Source organism: Mizuhopecten yessoensis, unplaced genomic scaffold (genome assembly GCF_002113885.1).
Source record: "Mizuhopecten yessoensis strain PY_sf001 unplaced genomic scaffold, ASM211388v2 scaffold25, whole genome shotgun sequence".
Lineage (NCBI taxonomy): Eukaryota > Metazoa > Mollusca > Bivalvia > Pectinida > Pectinidae > Mizuhopecten > Mizuhopecten yessoensis.
In genome coordinates, this window is record NW_018403340.1 from 211,757 (window position 1) to 232,266 (window position 20,510).

General features: G+C 37.3%; 1 protein-coding gene across 1 annotated transcript in view; it reads right to left on the reverse strand.

Annotated features, from left to right (window-relative positions):
- The window catches only part of LOC110451009, an 86,623-nt gene that overhangs the window by 48,633 nt on the left and 17,480 nt on the right, over window positions 1-20,510 (reverse strand). The window contains exons 2-4 of the mRNA XM_021499213.1: window positions 9,625-9,868; window positions 5,559-5,702; window positions 328-443 (exon numbers count right to left, since the gene is read on the reverse strand). Of these exons, the coding sequence (XP_021354888.1) occupies window positions 328-443; window positions 5,559-5,702; window positions 9,625-9,868 (504 nt within the window). The remainder of the gene's footprint in view (window positions 1-327; window positions 444-5,558; window positions 5,703-9,624; window positions 9,869-20,510) is intronic.

The window sequence follows — 20,510 nt, forward strand, 5'->3', positions numbered from 1 at the left end:
TAGTTTTCATTTGATGTAATAATAGGATCGCTTCATTTATGAATCAAATATAAAGATCTGCAGTTAAAATATTTGACGTTAAAGGACAATGATGCAAATTGCGGTCAGTAGGCACAACAGAACAGTTCCAAATTGATTCGAGCAAACGAACATTAATGCTTGTTTAAAAATGTAAAAAAACCACATTTGATTTATAACCTGATAAGTTATCAAATCGAGATATATATGCAACTGTATACGGATGTGTGTTAATGCTATCTAAACAAAAGCAAATTATAAATTTGATGCGTATTATTGTTTTGATGACCACGTGCTTCGTATACGTACCACATCACTTAGGACCGTTGCCAGAATCCCAAGTTTGGCGCCACACAATTTGGCGTTCCTGACCTGTTGTTGAAACACCTTACACGTACCCCATTCAATGTTCTCAAATATGGTCGCTACAAGAAAAAGAGTTAGCCCATCAACGTACCATCTTCAAAAGCTTTTTATAAGATTGATTTTTCCTCTACTTTTCTCTTATGTGCTGGATTGAATCATGTTAACAGTAAATGCATCTTGTGGCAACATACTGCTGTGTATAATATTGTTCTTTCAAACCAAGGTTGTCGTTTGAACTACTGACTGGCAAAGAACTTAATGTGTAGAAAGGGGAACCTTAATTTTGAATTTTTGGTAATTTAAAAATCAAAGGTGGCTGTCTGGCGACCATTTTGATTTTCTAATCAGCCTCAAAAGAAGTATGCGCAACTCGGGACCTATAAAACTCAACACATACAATTTAATGAACATCTGTCAAGTACTTCTACAGAAATGATAACAAATTGAAGTCAATAGTTCCAAAAAATAATATGCATAAGTAAGGGCCATGGGGAAACTGACGTGTATAATTCGTGAACGATCCCTTCAGAAATAGCGCTTACAAATGTTAATTATCAAAAATTAAAGATGGCGGCCATATAGGGTTTCCTATAGATGCATAGTAGAGTAGTATCATGTGGAATTTGAGACATTACTTTCCGATCAGTCCCAAATTTCGGTATTCGTAACTAAGGTCCATATGAGAATAATCACTCAAGCGCTTGCTTGGAAATAGTGCTTACTTACTTTAACTCTCAAAATTCAAGTTGGCCACCTGTCGGGCATTTTGTTTTTCCGATCAGTTCAAAATTTCAATATGCGTTGCTAGGGACCATGGACAACCTTTCTTTGAGATAAAAGAACGATCCCTTCAGGATGTTTTGAGCAATACCGCTAAAGGGAATTGTATAAGGACAGGTGGACGGAAGACGACGGACCTTGGACGAACGTGATGATGGTGGGAAAATGAAATGACAATGCAAACAATGGCTAGTTTGTATTCTGCAATTTATAACATTCTCTTAAAGAACGGAGTATAAGCCTGCTTACTCATGCAAGTACATATCCATGCTGTACCTTTAAGTATAAAAGCTGCTATAGCAAAACGAGGGGCAACAACAGTATTATAATATCTTTAAATGGTCTTTAAATAAAATTCAGTTTTTTTTCTCTCTTTTCCCTGTGTGTAAGATAGAGCTGCCAAGGGTAAGAAAGGGTTGTAGGAAATTTCTATCTGACACTCCATTTCACGTGAGGGCTCAACAATGACGTGTCGTCACGAATTTGGAACTCTCCGATGTCGCAATGCGGAAAAGGCGACGTAAGGAAATTAAAACCTTTAACGAAATATTTAATGTAAACGTTAGAAAGGTGAAATTATTTTTTCTGCGCAAATATGAGATATGCTAAATCTGGCTGGCTGATTAGTTTTCGTCTAAAAAGCTTACTTGAAAAATTGACATTTTCAAAATGGTGGCCAGTCCAAACGCATTTTCATGGTTTCTGAGCTTATTTTAGTGGTTGAAATGAGTGAAAAATACTCGTTCATGCTAAAGAGTGTGAAGATAGGGAAATTCCACCCGAGAGATTTTCAAATTTGGTAAAACCCGAGGCTTACATAATAATAATATTAAACAGCATTTATATAGCGCCCTATATAATTTGTAAAATTACTCTAAGGCGCTTTACAACACATTTCAACCACTCTTTCATTCCAGTCCCATCGGGATTTTCAAATTTGGCAAAAACCTCGGCAAAGCCTCGGGTTTTACCAAATTTAAAAATCCCTCAGATGAATTTTCCCTATCCTACACCCTTGAGCATGAAAGAGTATTTTTCTCTCATTCCAACCACTCTCTCATTCCAATCCCTCGGGTGGAATTTTCCTATCCTACACCCCTGGACATGAAAGATATCTTAAAGAAATATTTAAAACATTTAATGTATTGTCTGCATACAAATGTAATACATATTTGGCTGTTGTACAGAAAAAGGGGATACTTGCCTTGCAAGTTTGACAAATTCCTTGTCTGCACTGTCGTTATAACGTATTTGCTCATATACACTCAAATATGTATGTTTCAATATACACATGCATACAGGTCTCGATAGTTATAACGACAGTATAACTAATCCAATATTGGCACTAAACAAATGCTCGTTGGAGAAGCAAAGAAGTTAGTTGTCAAATTTTCAGTGCATTCCGACCCTTTTTCAAGACTGAAACATGAACACTTACATATAACAACATATTACAAAAATAAACGGTCCCTATAAAACAATAAGACAACATAAATGCATAAACAAAACCTATCTATCACTTATGAAATATGCTGATGTTAGTTTAAACAGCATTTATACAATAATCAGGCAATAGTGTTATATACAAGTTGTTTCAGGTAAATTAAAAGAAAGAGGTGAATAAGGGAAGTGAAAAAAATATATAAACGTAATTGTTCGTGTGAGCACGGCGTAAAAAAAATCTGCAGCCAATTGAAAAAATATGGAATTTTTCTAAACTATCTTAATCAATTGGAACTATTTTTAAATTGAGGTGTACTGTGCAGCTGATAATGCTCTACAAAAGTTATTTCAGCATCACACGATGAAAAAAAAAAAGACTTTTTTTCAGAAAAATACTTTCAAGCTGATATTCCAATTTTCGACCACCATGCTGTGATTAATAAAATAGAAATGTTTCTTAAAAAATAAAAGACATATATTATTGAATTAAATACACATTTAAAAATGTAATAGAGATCCCCATACATTTAGGATTAATGATATATCTGTATTGTTGACGAGAAATTTCTCAAATAAACGGAGACATATCTTGAATGTATTAAACGATCAATTAATTTCCATACAAAACCCATAACCCTCCACGCTATTAAGACAGCTCCCCACCAAAGCCATAGTGAGGTATTAAGAAGTAAGGCATTCAGAAACATGTCAGAATGACATGAAAGTCATCCCATCATTCTGTATGATCATTTTCCGATAAATCATTGACCAAGCTACAACGGACATATTTCCACCTGTCAATCAAAATGATAAATAATGACCAGCTGTTAATACATACATGCTGTTCATGTAACCATGCCAACACAAAGAATTAATAAGAAAGTATGTCGCAAATATAACGTTAGCGTTGACTGACACCTCGAATACGGGGAGATCTGCGCGCTGACACGGTCATCTGGCATGGGCAGAACAGGTAATTGGAATATAACGATGTTGTTTTCACAACAATAAGTTTCAGCAAAGATTCAATCTTATATACGGATAAATCTTTTGCATTTTTTGTTATGAAATACACTTTTCCAAGTAGTTTTCTGATCGTCTGCAAATCCGACTAAATCGATCATCGATATCGGCAGAATGTGTACGCTTTAAGGCAGTCACTCAAACAGGTCTGACGAGGACCGCCAACAGCCGAATTCGCGAGACATGAAGAACACTAAACAATTGTGATTTCAGCAATTCTCCTTTAAAAAGAAAGATCGGAATGTATCTGCGCGCTGACACGGTCATCTGGCATGGGCAGAACAGGTAATTGGAATATAACGATGTTATTTTCACAACAATAAGTTTCAGCAAAGATTCAATCTTATATACGGATAAATCTTTTACATTTTTTGTTATGAAATACACTTTTCCAAGAAGTTTTCTGATCGTCTGCAAATCCGACTAAATCGGTCATCGATATCGGCAGAATGTGTACGCTTAAAGGCATTCACTCAAACAGGTCTGACGAGGACCGCCAACAGCCGAATTCGCGAGACATGAAGAACACTAAACAATTGTGATTTCAGCAATTCTCCTTTAAAAAGAAATATCGGAATGTATTTGGCTGTTTTGAACCCGTTAATGTTTATTTTTCAAACTCAAACTTTTATCATTATCGGTTCAATTCGCATGGATCACCTTGTAAATTCCTGCCGGTTAATAGTATCACGCGACCTTGACATCTTTGCGGTAAACAAACTTGCTAACTTCGCCACTTTACCCGTGTCGTTTTGTCACATTCCTACTGTCAAGATTGAAGAGTTCATCATGATTTTACCCAAGAACGGCATTTTAACCACAGAGTGATAAATGCGATGCAATTCTTCGTTATGTTTCCTGATGCATGGCATTTATCAATTTACAACGTAACGTCCTGAAAAGTTGGGCCTACTTTACTCGAGTTTATTTATCTGATTCTATCGTATACTATGACTTAACCTTGCATCTTTTCGTAATTGTTAAATTGGCAATAGAATCAGGGATTATTCAACGAAATCTAGCAATTTTATTGCTGCGAGCATATTTAAAAACATTTCCGAAAATCCTCGAAAAATGTACGAGAATTGGTCGCGACCAAGGACTGGTTTTGGATTGTTCTTGAGTATCGTGTACACCCGTTTCTTGACAATTCACTTTTCCTTAAATAGTGCGCGCTATACTCAAATATTAACGGTAGTCGTTGGTCAGACATAAACTATCTAAATCAGTCACAATTTATTATACGACAGTTTACTCGTTCGGGAACCTCAACGGTGCCTGATTCATATTCGGAACATCTTTAGGTTATATGTTATTCCCGTGGGAAATTTGGAACGCCTTTAGGTTTTATCCTATTCCTGTTTAGAAAGGAAATCGGTATCTGAGTTATCCAAGAGCTTGTAATTAGGGCCTGGTATATTCTGACAGAAGCAAAACATTTAACAGCCCAAGACAACAGAGGTCGAAATCTGGGACTGAAACCGAAATTAATAATCCCCACTGGGGTCCCCCAGGGGTGACTAAAAAGAAATTAGAAAGGAACGAAAATATATAGATCTTAAATATTGCAGTTAGATCAGCAAATTCAAACACAAATCAACAATTCTGAAAGGGGTCCCACTTTAGTCATCTCTTACGAATCATGCAGTAAATCACGGTAGGTATATATTCATTTTCCAATCCCCGACCCGATGGGGTCATACATACATTTTTCGGATGTTCATGATATACGATATATAACATATATCATCTTTTTCTACACATATACTTCCTGGCTGTGCTTCAAAGATTTGTGTCGTTACTACCATATGTTTAGTTTAGATGTATAGATACAATTAAACACATATTTCATGTTTATGTCTACACATATTTCCCGGTTGTAGACAAACGTTTATTTACACGGTGAATATAATTTCCCGAATACATACACATATATTTGCACGCTGATCGATGGAATCCCACCAAATAGTAACCACCATCCTCTGCTTGTCCTAGTACCATATTTTGGTCCTCTCGCAGTTTGGTGAAAGACTCAAGTAATTCATGCTTCGTAATTCCTGGGATGTCTCCTCCTGTTAATGAGAAACTTGTGGTATTAACTAAAAACGTAATCACCATATTACAGTTGTTTCTTTTAAATATGTTGATAGATAATGTACTCTTTTACTCTTATATACAATATCAGGTCCAGTGTTTCACCCTGGGAATAAGACAACAGTTTGTACGACACCTACAGCCGAACTCATTTGTGGCTGGAACTTATCGGTTGTTATCCACCGATCAAATCAAAGCATCGAATCTCAGATTGCAACTCTGTACTCGTTTATTGCAAATGGAACTTTTTCATTTGGGCTTAAACTCTCGTAAAATATTTCCATGCGCGCACTGCATGTGTAAATTTTTATATGAAAGATGAAACTGTATGTGTGATATTGCCTTTTTATTAGCCAACTATCAGAATGTGGACTGTTCAAATCGTCGTTCCATCATGGTCCGTCTGTCGACCGTCCTTAAAAACAAGTCTTGCTAGTTGAGCGTGTTTCGTTTTGAAGCTGATCGGAAAAACAAGACGACCAACTGGCAGGCATCTTGGTTTTTTGAAAGTTCAAGTTTGTTTTCACTATTTCTCAGTAAAAGGCCTTTCTCATATTTTACTTTTGTTTTGTTTTTTGTCTTAAGTTGTGCATGCTTCATTTTGAGACTGATCAGAACAAGTTTCAGGGTTGCTATTTATCAAGAAGTACTTAAATAAAAGAGTCTATCTTATAAATACAAATAACATATAACACAGCTCTTATACATACCAATGCTTTCCACAGAAGCTCTCTTAAATACCATTACAAATACAGTAGCTCTCAAACTCTCAAAACTCCCAATACTATAAACCGTAGCCCTCAAAACTACCAATACTTTAAACCGTAGCCCTCAAAACTACCAATACTATAATTCGTAGCTCTTAAAACTACAAATACTATAAAACGTAGCCCCCAAAACAACGACCAATAGCATAATCCGTAGCCCTCAAACCTACCAATACTATAAACCGTAGCCCTCAAAACTACCAATACTTTAAACAGTAGCCCTAACAACTACCAATACTAAAAACAGAAACCCTCAATACTACCGATTATATAATCCGTAGCCTTCAAATGTACCAATACTTTAAACTGTAGCTCTCAAAACTACCAATACTATAAACCGTAGCTCTCAAAACTACCAATGCTATAAACCGTAGCCCTCAAAACTACCAATACTTTAAACCGTAGCCCTCAAAACTACCAATACTGTAAACAGTAGCCCTCAAAACTACCAATACTTTAAACAGTAGCTCTCAAAACTCACAATACTATAAACCGTAGCTCAAAAAGCTACCAATACTTTAGACCGTAGCCCTCAAAACTACCAATACTATAAACCGTAGCCCTCAAAACTACCAATGCTTTAAACCGTAGCTCTCAAATCTACCAATGCTTTAAACAGTAGCCCTCAAAACTACCAATACTATCAACCGTAGCCCTCAAAACTACCAATGCTATAAACCGTAGCTCTCAAAACTACCAATGCTTTAAACCGTAGCTCTCAAAACTACCAATGCTATAAACCGTAGCTCTCAAAACTACCAATGTTTTAAACAGTAGCCCTCAAAACTACCAATACTAAAAACCCGTAGCCCTCAAAACTACCAATCCTATAAACCGTAGCTCTCAAAACTACCAATACTATAAACAGTAGACCTCAAAACCTCCAATACCTTAAACAGTAGCTCTCAAAACTACCAATACTATAAACCGTAGCCCTAAAAACTACCAATACCTTAAACAGTAGCTCTCAAAACTACCAAAACTATAAACAGTAACTCTACAAGCTACCAATGCTATAATCATAGCCCTCAAAACTACCAGTACTTTTAACAGTAGCTCTCAAAACTCCCAATACTATAAACCGTAGCCCTCAAAACTAACAGTACTTTTAACAGTAGCTCTCAAGACACCCAATACTATAAACAGCAGCTCTCAAAACTACCAATACTTTAAACCGTAGCCCTCAAAACTACCAATACTATAAACCGTAGCTCTCAAATCTACCAATACTTTAAATCGTAGCTCTCAAAACTGCCAATACTTTAACCCGTAGTCCTCAAAACTACCAATGCTTTAAACCGTAGCTCTCAAATCTACCAATACTTTAAACAGTAGCCCTCAAAACTACCAATACTATCAACCGTAGCCCTCAAAACTACCAATGCTATAAACCGTAGCTCTCAAAACTACCAATGCTTTAAACCGTAGCTCTCAAATCTACCAATACTTTAAACAGTAGCCCTCACAACTACCAATACTATCAACCGTAGCCCTCAAAACTACCAATGCTATAAACCGTAGCCCTCAAAACTACCAATACTATAAACAGTAGCCCTCAAAACTACCAATACTAAAAATTCGTAGCCCTTAAAACTACCAATGCTTTAAACAGTAGCCCTTAAAACTACCAATGCTATAACCCGTAGCTCTCAAAACTACCAATGTTTTAAACAGTAGCCCTCAAAACTACCAATACTAAAAACCCGTAGCCCTCAAAACTACCAATACTATAAACCGTAGCCCTAAAAACTACCAATGCTATAAACCGTAGCTCTCAAAACTACCAATCCTATAAACCGTAGCTCTCAAAACTACCAAAACTATAAACAGTAACTCTACAAGCTACCAATGCTATAATCATAGCCCTCAAAACTACCAGTACTTTTAACAGTATCTCATAAAATTACCAATGTTAGAAATGTTGCTTTGTTAACCACTAATACAAAAAGAGTAGCTCTCATTACTGCCAATACTATACGTTTAAGTTTTTTTAACTACCAATACATAGAAAGCAACTTTCAAAACTTTAAATACTATCAAAGTAGCTCCCATACCAATATTATAAACCGTAGCCTATAAAACACACCCTACCTGTAACCTTTTATAGCAGTGTGTATACGCTCCCTATCGATAGGCGAGATCTACACCCTACCTGTAACCTTGTATAGCAGTGTGTATACGCTCCCTATCGATAGGCGAGATCTACACCCTACCTGTAACCTTTTATAGCACTGTGTATACGCTCCCTATCGATAGGCGAGATCTACACCCTACCTGTAACCTTGTATAGCAGTGTGTATACGCTCCCTATCGATAGGCGAAAACGTCACGGTCGAGCGACATACAAAATATGTAAAAAAAAAAAAAAAATACAAATCGCTCCCTCAGTCATAGCTTGTCAAAGGAACCAGTCTGTCTTGAAATGCTGCGTCACACTTAATACGTACATTGTTTGTGCATAAAGTAAAATGTTGATAGCCCTCCAGTAGTACTTCATGGGATTAGCGATTACAAAATGTAACTGACAAATCCATAATGTCCTCCTGTCAACCATCTTTTTCTCGCTATCATTCTTAATATTTAACATGTGTAACCATGAGGTATCTTGATGGGAAATTTTAGAGTAATAAAAAGAGACAAGACACTTTAACATTCAGTATTCTAGATGGCCACCGATCAGCTATTTATTTAGATGGATCTCAATATCAAACTTGAATAAAAAGGATAAAGATGAAGCTTTTTGTGATTTAAATAAAAAGAACGTTCGAGCGGTTAAAAAGAAATAGCGAAAAACCTGCCAAAAACTAAGATTTCTCCCTTGCAGCCATGTTGTTATTTTGATAAGTCTCAAAATCAGCCCACAACTGATGACCACGGGGAGCCAACACATTGTATATTTGAAACCCGAGAAAGATCGTTCATTTCTTCTAGCGAATTGTAGGAATTCTATAAGGACATATATATAGCACACTTTCTAAACATATCTCTCAGATTAGCACGATCTATTATTATTATAAACCTTAACTCTTATACTGACACAAATTGACCATCATAGTTACTCATTCAATACTTTAGATAATAGACAATGCATAGGCATAGACAATTATTAAATATTAATCAATTTAATTTTGACCGATGATGACGACGTTTTCTTTGCCCTGTGTGAACTTCCTAAGTACTGCAGTCTTCATCTTGTTGCCAAGGTCTCCATCAACCTGCTCCACCCACACAAGCCCGGGGATGTGGCGCCGCCGCCATCCAAGCCAGTACTCCATGTCCTCTGGGGATCCGCCCCGGTACTGAACCTCTACTTCACAGCCTCCGGACAGCGAGGAAGTGGACATAAGGTCTGACAGCGTGTCCAGTATGTGATCAGTCTGTGGAATAAACATGATCTAGGGTAAGTAAGTAAGTTATTTTCCATGAGCCTTACGGTAGATCCATGAGCCTTACGGTAGAAAGACCATATTGGACGACGGCTTGCTAAAAGTGACATACATTATACGCAGCAACCTAGAAATATCGGACACATTTATAGAGACACGTAAGGAAGTGGCATATCATATACAGCAACATGCATCTATCTGACATATTATACACCCTAACCAATCTTTCTGACACATTTATAGAGACACGAACGCCGCGACATATTTTCTTCTTGTAATTTTGAACTGTATCAGACATTTTTAGAAATACCAATGCCGTGATATAGTAAACGAAGAAATCTATAACTTTACGACTGATTTATAAAGACACGAACGGCGTATTATACAAATCAATCTAGAATTTTCTGACGTATTTACAGTATTTCATAAGATGCCGATATCTCCTTCGACAAGATGTTAGGAACAAAGTAAGTCTCCTTTTTTCACATCAAAATACTGTGCAGAACATATTTTTTTTTTATTACAAACACAATATATACATACATATCCCTTAAAACTCAATGATTCAAATAAAATTTCGCTTTCTGGTAAATCTGTATTGGCGATGAGGGATTCTCAGCTGATCTACTAATGGCCAATTAAAACCCAAGGATGCTGAACTCGCCGCATTATTTTATAAGGAAACCATTCTTCCAATACCGTATGCACTATCGGATCTTACCAAATTGAAGACATGTACAAAGGACAGCAAATTAATTAACATGATCCCTTATCACAAGAAGAAGAAGACGAAGAAGAACATCGAATATTACAACACAGCGAGATAGGTCCAAAGAAACCAACTATAGCAAATTCCCGGGTCCCTGTGCCTGAAACCACAGGTAGTGACCTTGTGGTCTTTACCTTCGAAATAGCAATAGCCGCAGGTAACAGGGGTGACCACACGTTTAAACAATAATAAAGGTAAGGCGAGGTAAAAGCAAAGACCAGATGATAGTTTGGATTAATTCACTATCATTTAGGATAGTAAAAGCAGTGCTGTTTGTGCAATATCCTTTTCAAAATGACGGTCAAGAGAAAGCAATAAAGAAACTTTGGTTCAAGGCTGTTTTAAGGAGGGACTTGCATAAGTAATTAAGACAAATGAAAATTTGTAACTTGGGGTACAGCACGGAAAAAATATTATCTAAGTCCGTGGGTACAGCAATGAACATGATTAAGCGTACATATTGTAACAGGGTGCATATAATTTATACATGTATGTCGTGTTGATACATATAGCTAACGCTCCGGCTTCAATATCATTCATATAAATGCTGATTCAGTTCGCCATGACAAAGGGATTCCCAACAAAGTAGTTCCGGCTAATAGGTAAATACAACATTCCGTATTGCACATGTGTATGTCATGGTCTGAAAATTGCCTGTATTACTATAACAGGATTCAACAGGTATGTGATAAAAATCCGTTAATGGTCTACTATGAACTGCGTTTTAGGAGCGTGTTTACTTCCCCTGTCACACCTAGCCGCGTTGCCACTGCGATTGCACGGCGTTGTTAAATTTCCCAGAGCGCCGTGAGATTGCAGGGGAAAATTGATATTTTTCATGAAGATAACGACGTCACGGCGGTCTCACGGCGACCTTGGCGTTTCTACGGAGCTCCATGGCGTTCTACCGCGTTCCTACGCAGTTCTAGTTGGCGATTGTATGCGCTCCCATGGCGCTCTCACGGCGCTTCCACTGCGTGCATCGAGTGCCATGGCGCGTATAAGCGCGGTAGAGACGCAGTGTCATCTCAGAGAACGCCGTACGATCACCGTGCAAGCGCCACCGATACCCATTGCGTTCGCACTGCGACCTCTGAGCGCGCCCGCGGCGATCCTGTGGCGTTGTAGGAGACCTAACTGCGCTGCTACGGCGACCTCACGACGATCCCACTGCGCTCTTATCAGAACGCCGAGCGACGGCGTTTGTTTTGGGCATGCTCAAAGTGGGCGCCGTCGCTCGGCGTTTTATGCGATCCAACCGCGTTCACTGGCGATGCCACTGCGTTGCATGCGATTCCACTGCGCGCAGATCGATGATCTGGATTTGTCTTGGACGCCGTGGGAACGCGGCGCTAGTGTGACAGGGGTTTTACCAAACGGTTTGTGTGCGTTTGCGTTGAGTTTCCGTTGCGTTTGCGTTGCGTTTGTGTTGCGTTTGCGTTGAGTTTCTGTTGCGTTTACGTTGCGTTGACGTTCCCTTTCCGTTTCGTTTGCGTTCCATTTACGTTGTGTTTGCGTTTTGAACGGACAAGAAAAACGGTCCAGGGTCTGATACCACTGATATACCTGTTTATAATCACTAACTATAGACCACTGATATACCTGGTTATTATCACTTACTATAGACCACTGAGATACCTGGTTGTAATCACTAACTATTGACCACTGAGATACCTTGTTATAATCACTAACTATAGACCACTGAGATACCTGGTCAAAAACACTAACTATAGCCCACTGAGATACCTGGTTATAATCACTAACTATTGATCATTGACATTATACTTCCTCGGAGATCAAGTGTACTTCCGTTAAATATTTGAAAGATATTACCTGTATGATGTGTTTGCATAATTGAGACTGGTAAGTTTCGAAAACATCCTCATGATGGACACCGCTTTAACAAATTATTCGTAGTCATGACCTTACGTGTAGAGATATGATTTACGAAATTATATAAAATGTAGTTGTAGCCGGTTTTAATTGTACAAACTATTTTTAAAATTGTGCCTTCTCCAATTTTTACCCTGATTCTTTATAGCAACAATAATCTCTTCATTAACAATAGGACCATTGATGACATTGATAACATATTTATACAATGCATAGGTGTTTTCAACATTAATTTGGCATGTGATGTTTTAATTGAGAAATATTTTATATTCTTAAGGATTTGTAAATCTAAGATTCTTCATTTCTTTTTCTTTTTTACGTACGTCGCTTCTTATTGCTGGATATACACCAACACACGAAGCGTATAAGTGAACGAGCGTCCGACACAACTAAACAAAGCCACTTGACTTAATTAAACCGTCTTGTAGAAAAATCAACACAACACAACACCAACACAGATGCAGCTCCGAATGATTCTATGCTAAAAAAATGAATAGTCAACATCTCTAATAAGGAGCTCACCTGTAGCGAGAAAACGTTACTCGCTAAGGGTATGCACTATGCCATCGTTCCCGATAACATCCCAATTGGTGATTTTGTTATAGCCACAGAACAGGCATGTAAGAAACTAAGCTATGCTGAGGCTGATCAACTGGGATCCCAGGTGACGGGGATTTTGAAATCCACAAAATTACCAACAAGTAATAAGAAGAAAGAAGAACGGGTCGCACTTCAAAGATTAGGCAGATACAAATCCATTACCATACTACCAGCTGACAAGGGGAAGGCAACAGTTGTCATAGCCACCGACGATTATGAGCCAAGGTCACAATAATGCTACAGGACAACAAGGCATTCGAACAGCTGCAGACTTATCTAACTCAAAGGTTTAAAAGGCGTCTCATAGCCCTCCTGTCAAAATTAAAACAAGAGAGCAAGATTACCGAAGGCCAATACAGATATCTTTATCCCACAGCAGAGAACACTCATAGAATGTACTGTACAACCAGGATCCACAAGCAGGAAAACCCACTGAGGCCTATTGTGGACTACACTGGATCCATTGAGTACAATGTTTCCAGATCATTAGCAAAGATTCTTGGACCGCTAGTGGGTAAATCGGAACACCATGTAAAGAATTCGAAACATCTAGCGGAAGCTGTCTACCATCATGATTCAGGAAGACGAAGAATTCATTTCACATGATGTTGTCTCTCTTTAACAACACACCCATTGACGACGCACTTAAAATCATTCGGAAACGCTTAGAATTAGACAGATCATGATGCATAAACACAAATTTCCAGATTCAGGACATCATGGATTTTCTGTAACTTGTGCTGACAACAACATATTTTAGTTTCCGAAACAAAATCTATCAACAACGCTTTGGCACTGCCATGGGTAGTCCAGTGTCTCTCATTGTAGCCAATTTGTTCGTGGAACATTTGGAGCAAGAAGCAATAGGCACTGCCCCCATAGAATGCGAGCCTAGCTTATAATAACGACATGTTGACAACATACTTGAGATAATCAAGAAGGATTTGACCAAACATATCAACACAATAGATGCCACTAACAACAACAAATTTACAAGCGAGGAAGAAACCAACGGCACAATGCCCTTCCTAGACACTCTACTGGTAGGTAAGAAGACGGCCCCGTGAAGGTTATGGTCTATAGAAAAAAAGACCCATACGGACCAATATCTTAACTTCGAATCTCGCCATACTTTACAACAGAAGTTAGGCGTCGAATGCACATTGTTCAATATATGTGATACAATAGTCACAGAACAACAGGACAAAATACAAGAGCAGAATAACATCACTAGGGCAATGAGAACATGTGCTCATCCGGAATGGGCCCTAAAACGGGTACAAAAAACAGTGTCAAAGTAAGGGGAAGAACAATAAAAATCAATCACGGATAAGAAAAAAACCAAAGTTCAAGTGGTCATCCCGTAAATAAAGGGTATATCCGAAACAATCTAGAGGATATGTTGCGGCCATGACATAGCAACAGCCATGAAGCCCCACAAGACGCTTCGTAATATTTTAGTACACCCTAAGGATAACACACCTAAAGAAAACGTCGCAGAATGCGTATACAAAATCGGATGCAAAAACTGGAAGGCGATTTTGGGTCCGCCTTGGTGAAACATCGGAAAGATACGGAAACCCACGAAGGTAGGAAATTCACCAGATCAGAAAGGAAGCAGTCGGAGTCCCAGATAAATAAATCGACAATCACAGACCATGCCACACAGAACAAGAAGCACAGAGGGCCTGTATCGCTCAACTGGATATCTAAGCAATCATGGCAAAATCTTCTCCAAATGAGATCCAAGGAAATATGCCAGACCCCGATGCCAATTCTTGTAGTATGTCTGTATTAGATTTTTCATGTCCAGCAATTTAATGCATGGTTATGGGGTGGGGATCTCAACCGTTACAAAGTTATGACCCACGGGTTAAGTCTGCAAGGGTGGGGCAGACCCTGGAGTCAATTCTAATATCATGACTGCATTCGTCTCTTTATGTCCAACAAATGTATTTACAGTTTTGGGGTGAGGTCCTAACCATTTCGAAGTTATGACCCAGAGGTTAAGTCTCCAAGGGTGGGGCAGACTCCAGGGCCATCCTGGAAGCATTTTTGCATTCATCTCTTTATACTCAGCAATTGTATATATGCATGGTTATAGGGTGGGATCTCAACTGTTTCAATGCAGCTGTGACTTAGAAACAAGGTCCCTAGGGGTTCGGTCAGACCCGAGGGTCTATTCTAATACCATGACTACTTTTGTCTCTTTATGCCAAGCATTTGTATATATAGTTCTGGGGTTGGGATCTTAACCGTTTGCAAGTTATGACCCAGGGACTATGTCTCAAAGTGTGGGGCCAGACCTTTGGTCATCCTGGAAGCAAATGTGCATTCTTCTCTATATACTCCACAATTGGGCCCCGCTTCTCAGCCCCCAGGGGGGGCCATACCCACCATTTATACAAAAGTGGTTCCCCTATACCAAAGGAAGCTTCAGACCAAATATGGAACATTTCATTTCATTCCTACAGAAGAAGAAGGAGTTTAAAGAATTAGCTATATTTCCCCTTTTGGCCCCCGCTCCTTCGGGCAGGTGAGCTAAACATCATGTGACTGACTTGGAAAACTCCAAAGCTTTGGACAGAGAGAACAATCTGTTCAAGCGGCAGATAAAGGAAGCCATCTGGATACGCCGCAGAGGAGGGGGCTCAAAGACTCTGGCACATCTATGACCAAGTATTAAACAAAGCGTAGCTGAATCGAGTCATTTCGGTACATATATTAACTATTGTACATACGCTTACAGTGTAGCCGAATCGACATAGACTGTTGTTGACAACTCGTACGCATTCTAAACCTTTATGTGCATACGCTTCACTGATCATTTGTCTGATGAAGGTGACAGTGTACATATCGTACTAGTCATCGAAACGTCACATAGAAACTTGTTTTGGTTGTGTTAAAAGAATTTTTCATTTTCCATACTTACCAACCTGGAGAAAATGTTTAGAAATAATGGAACCGGGGTTAGTTTTTTCAATATGAAAATGGAATCGGGAAGCCGTTGAAAAAAGAACCTACCTCAGATTTATTTGTACGTACTCGTTGAAAATGGACCCCGTTGAAAACACTATTGATATTGCATTATTGAGATTTTTTAATGAGGTCATGTGACCTTTTTTTGTAAAACAAAAAATGACCTGTACTAAAAACATTTTATTGAGTTCAGAAATTAACCAAGTACCAAGCATGGACGTTTGGCCTAATTAGATCACGGTAACCTATTGTTTGAAATTTGTCCTACATTATAAAGATTGTCATTAGATTAAACAATTCACATCAAACTGTTGTTTGAAAAAAAATGATAACTGTGACCTAGTTTAAAAAATTTACTTACATTATCAAAAATAGGCAGAACTCAGAAATACACATTTAATAACAGATGTTAGACAAAATTTGGTCACTGTAACCTGATTTAGGAAATTTGACCTACATTATAAAAACTTTCTATCGGGTTCAGGAATTAACATCAAATCGTTATTAGACTTCCAAATTCGGGACGTCACGTGCAATGGGGTGTAAGATAGAAATTTCCTACACTCATTTCTTACCCTGGGCGCTATATCTTACACACAGGGAATATATTGATTATTTTATCCCCAACCTATTAACAGAAAGAAAAAAAATGGTGAATATTTGTTGTGCTGTGTCAATCTTTCAATATAATGTATCTTCTGAATGTAAGTCTAAATAATGTTTGATATCATAAAATGGAATATCAAAACCAGAATCCCCTTTTCTTGTGGTGATTTTTGGATAGAAACCGGTTATCGGACAATTTTGAATGTACAGAGTTGCCTAGAAAACGTAATGTTGATTACATAAATATTCTCAAGGACTTAATATTTCACAAGTCAACTGTGATTTCGAATTGGGAACTTGTCATTTCCCGATTGATTGTTCTAGCCAAATTGTTCTCATCCAGTTATTGCAAACCTATTTCTTTGACAATTATGAGGATATCGCCATTTCAAACTGCAATGTAATAACATTAAATGCTATAGTGATATAAACTAATCATTATAGTGATACCACTAAAATTGGATAAAAAGTGAAACGATCCCCTATACGGTTTTACGTGCCACTGTAAATATACATTTTTTTGAATTTTGAACTGCATGTGTGGTGGATCACGGCTCCACTTTGCCGTCATGTAGTCTGTCCCCCATTTTAGACGTTTTGACTGTTCCCGCCGCCATCTTGGGTTAGAGGTCAAGTGGTTAAACTTTTGTTAACAATATGGCGGTGCTTTCACTCGTGGCGATTTAGCGCTGTTGAATCTTTACATTTTAAGGACGTATTTGCCTATAACAATGTTTACCATTATGAGGAACAGATGCAAACAACTAAGTTACCTACTATTCCGTCTAAATACGACATTATGAATCCTTATAATTCGCAACATCATAATTTTACAAGCGTGACCCCTTGGCCTGGTAGGCCAGAACTACGGAGGGCTTGACGACGAAAAATGCGGAATTCATCAATATATAAGTTTTATATAATCAGACTCACTTATTTTTCTTATTTTTCAAAAGCTTACCTATCGATACTTGAAGCTTTGTTGAACGACTTCAACAGATAAAGCCCAAGAGCGAGCAGTTCTACTGCGGATGACAAAACGAGCATATATGAGTAGCTGCGATAACGTATCTTTCTGACGACTTGATAATTTTTTGTATATATTGCGCCAGCCGGGGCAGAGGAGGCCGGGTATTGATATTAGTACTTGTATATGAGGTGTTAACCATATCTATTTGCAAAGTGCTGAACCGTTTATTTTATTTCAAATCATTTTATTGTCAATACAAACAAAGATAATTACAGTATTACAGAAGAAATATAACAGTACATGTACAGTATTAACAAAGGGATAAGACAACAGGCTAAGCCTTATAAGTCTTTTTTTCTATAGATAACCAGTATCCGATTATTTTAGTTTCGTTAATAAAATATTTAAGTTATTGGTGGTAGATAGTAGGACAATAAAGGAAACATGATTTATTAACTATAATGACTGTCATACTACCATTTTTAATTGTTATATTTTATACTGAACCCATTATATGCAGAAAGATGACTACCTACAGGCTACTGCTCCTTTACAGCTGGGCGAATCCATGTATCCCCAACATTGTCATGTCCTAGGATATATATATATATACATTATACACACATTGTGTCACAAATATCATATATGTTTTCAGTATAATGCACTTCTTGTGCAATTATAAATTCAATTGGCTTTGTGTTTCCTGCATTTAGCCTCACCGCTTAATGTGATAGACCAGTGTGAATGTAAAATATTACAGATCACACAATTTCACATGGGCATTAATCATAGATTTATCAAATCTTAATTAGGGCTTTTCACCAACTGGTGAAAAGACTTACTGATTTTGTTATGTTTCTTATTTTTATTCTTCTTCTTCCGTACTTTGCGGAGTCTGTATATTTTGATTGCTAAAAGATAGGTTTATAGTCTAATAAGTATGTTGTAGGCCAAGGTCTGAAGATGTTTCAGGTACATTTCAAAAATAGGTCAAAACCCAATATGGCCGCCATGACGTCATAGGTTAAAATCTTTAAAACCACTATAGCTCGAAAACCGTTGTACAGAATTTTATTTGTAGATAATTTCCATATATACAAAATGTTTCAAATAAAACAGCTCGCTGTTGGGTCAAAGGTCACACTTTTTAAAAAACATTCATTTTTCGTTCCTTTTTTTAAAGTCTTCTACATATCGTTGTAGAATGTCATTTCAATGAATTTGATTTCTTTAGTTTTTCTGTAACATTTACCGTTTTACGCGATTTTGAAATATTTTCCTTGATCTTTTAAAAATATCGCAATATGTTAAAACTTGTTTTACTCCAATATCAATGACAAATATTTTGTTTAGTTGTAATGGAAAAGGTTTCCCCAGATGTCCTCTAACATTTGTAAACATTTTCAACTTCATTGAAAACACAAAATGGCCGCAATGACGTGATATCCGATTTTTAATTGGTGAATGTATTTAATTAATCTTTGGATATGTTTTGTAGAATAGCAAATAAATATTTTTTCTCAGGAAACGTTTTTCTGTCAAACATCAACTTCCAGTTTTCGGCAGGGATCAAAGTTCGAAGGTGTAATTTTGTAAAACAAACTTTAAAAAAACTTCTTCTCAATAACCAAGTGACCCTACATCATGATATTTGGTGAATATCATGCTCAAGCAATGGACTATCAAGTTTAATAATATAAATGACCTTGACCCATGTTTAAGGTCACTGGGGTCAATAATGTTAAAATCTTCAAAATACTCCTTCTCAATAACGAAAATGCCATGAGCGTTGATTTTTGGTCTCTAGTATGATGGGGAGATGGGCTACCAAGTGTATGCACAATAACCACCATTAAAGGTCAATTTGATAATATGAATTACCTTGATCTATGCTTAAGGTCACTGGGGTCAATTATGTTAAAATCTTCAAAAGACACCTTTTCAATAACGGAAATGCCAAGGGTATTGATATTTGGTCTGTAGCATGCTAAGATGATGGACTACAAGGTTTATGGACATAAATTACCATCAAATATCAACTTCTAGTATTTGATAGAGGTCAAATTCGAACTTGTAATTTTGTGAAAAAATGTCAAAGATACCAGAACTATTTGAGAATTACTTCCCTTCCACCAGTTGTAAAATCGTTCACCTACAAAAATATAACGTTAAACACCTTTTTTGTTCTGCTATTTTGGAGTACTGCTAAAATTTCTTAATTTGTTTTATCTTTCAACATTTCAAAATTTAAAAGTCTTTACCTCAATGGTGTGGTATAGGTGAAAAGCCTATTGTTGTTAGCTAACAATTTCTAGTATTAATTTGATGTTGTAATTTAGCCCAAGACATATTCAATAAACGTTGTCTTATTAACAGTCATGTCATTTTCAAATTTGATTTTCTTTTGAAAACAAATATTGAGATAATTCCACTTAATTTCAATTCCTGCTTTGAAGGGAACTTGATGGTCCTCCATTTGTTATGTGTGCAAATTTGAATTTTTACTTGTAGCAGCTTAATTCACAGGTCAGTTAGAAGACAATCAGCAAAGGGAATCCTTTGATTGTAACAGTTCACATTTGGTCTTCATCTTTGTAGGGGAATGTAAATCATTGTGCCAAAGTATCAGCAATTTTCCAAGATTTACACCATATTTCACACCATCAAAGAGAGTTATATCTGCCAAGGTTTTCATTTGATGGAATTTGATGTAATTTTATTTCATACGAGATATGGCGGGTTATTCTGTGAAATAATATTTCACTGCAATTATTTTGTATGGCAAAGAGTAGTACAAAAGTAAGGGCTTTGGGCCA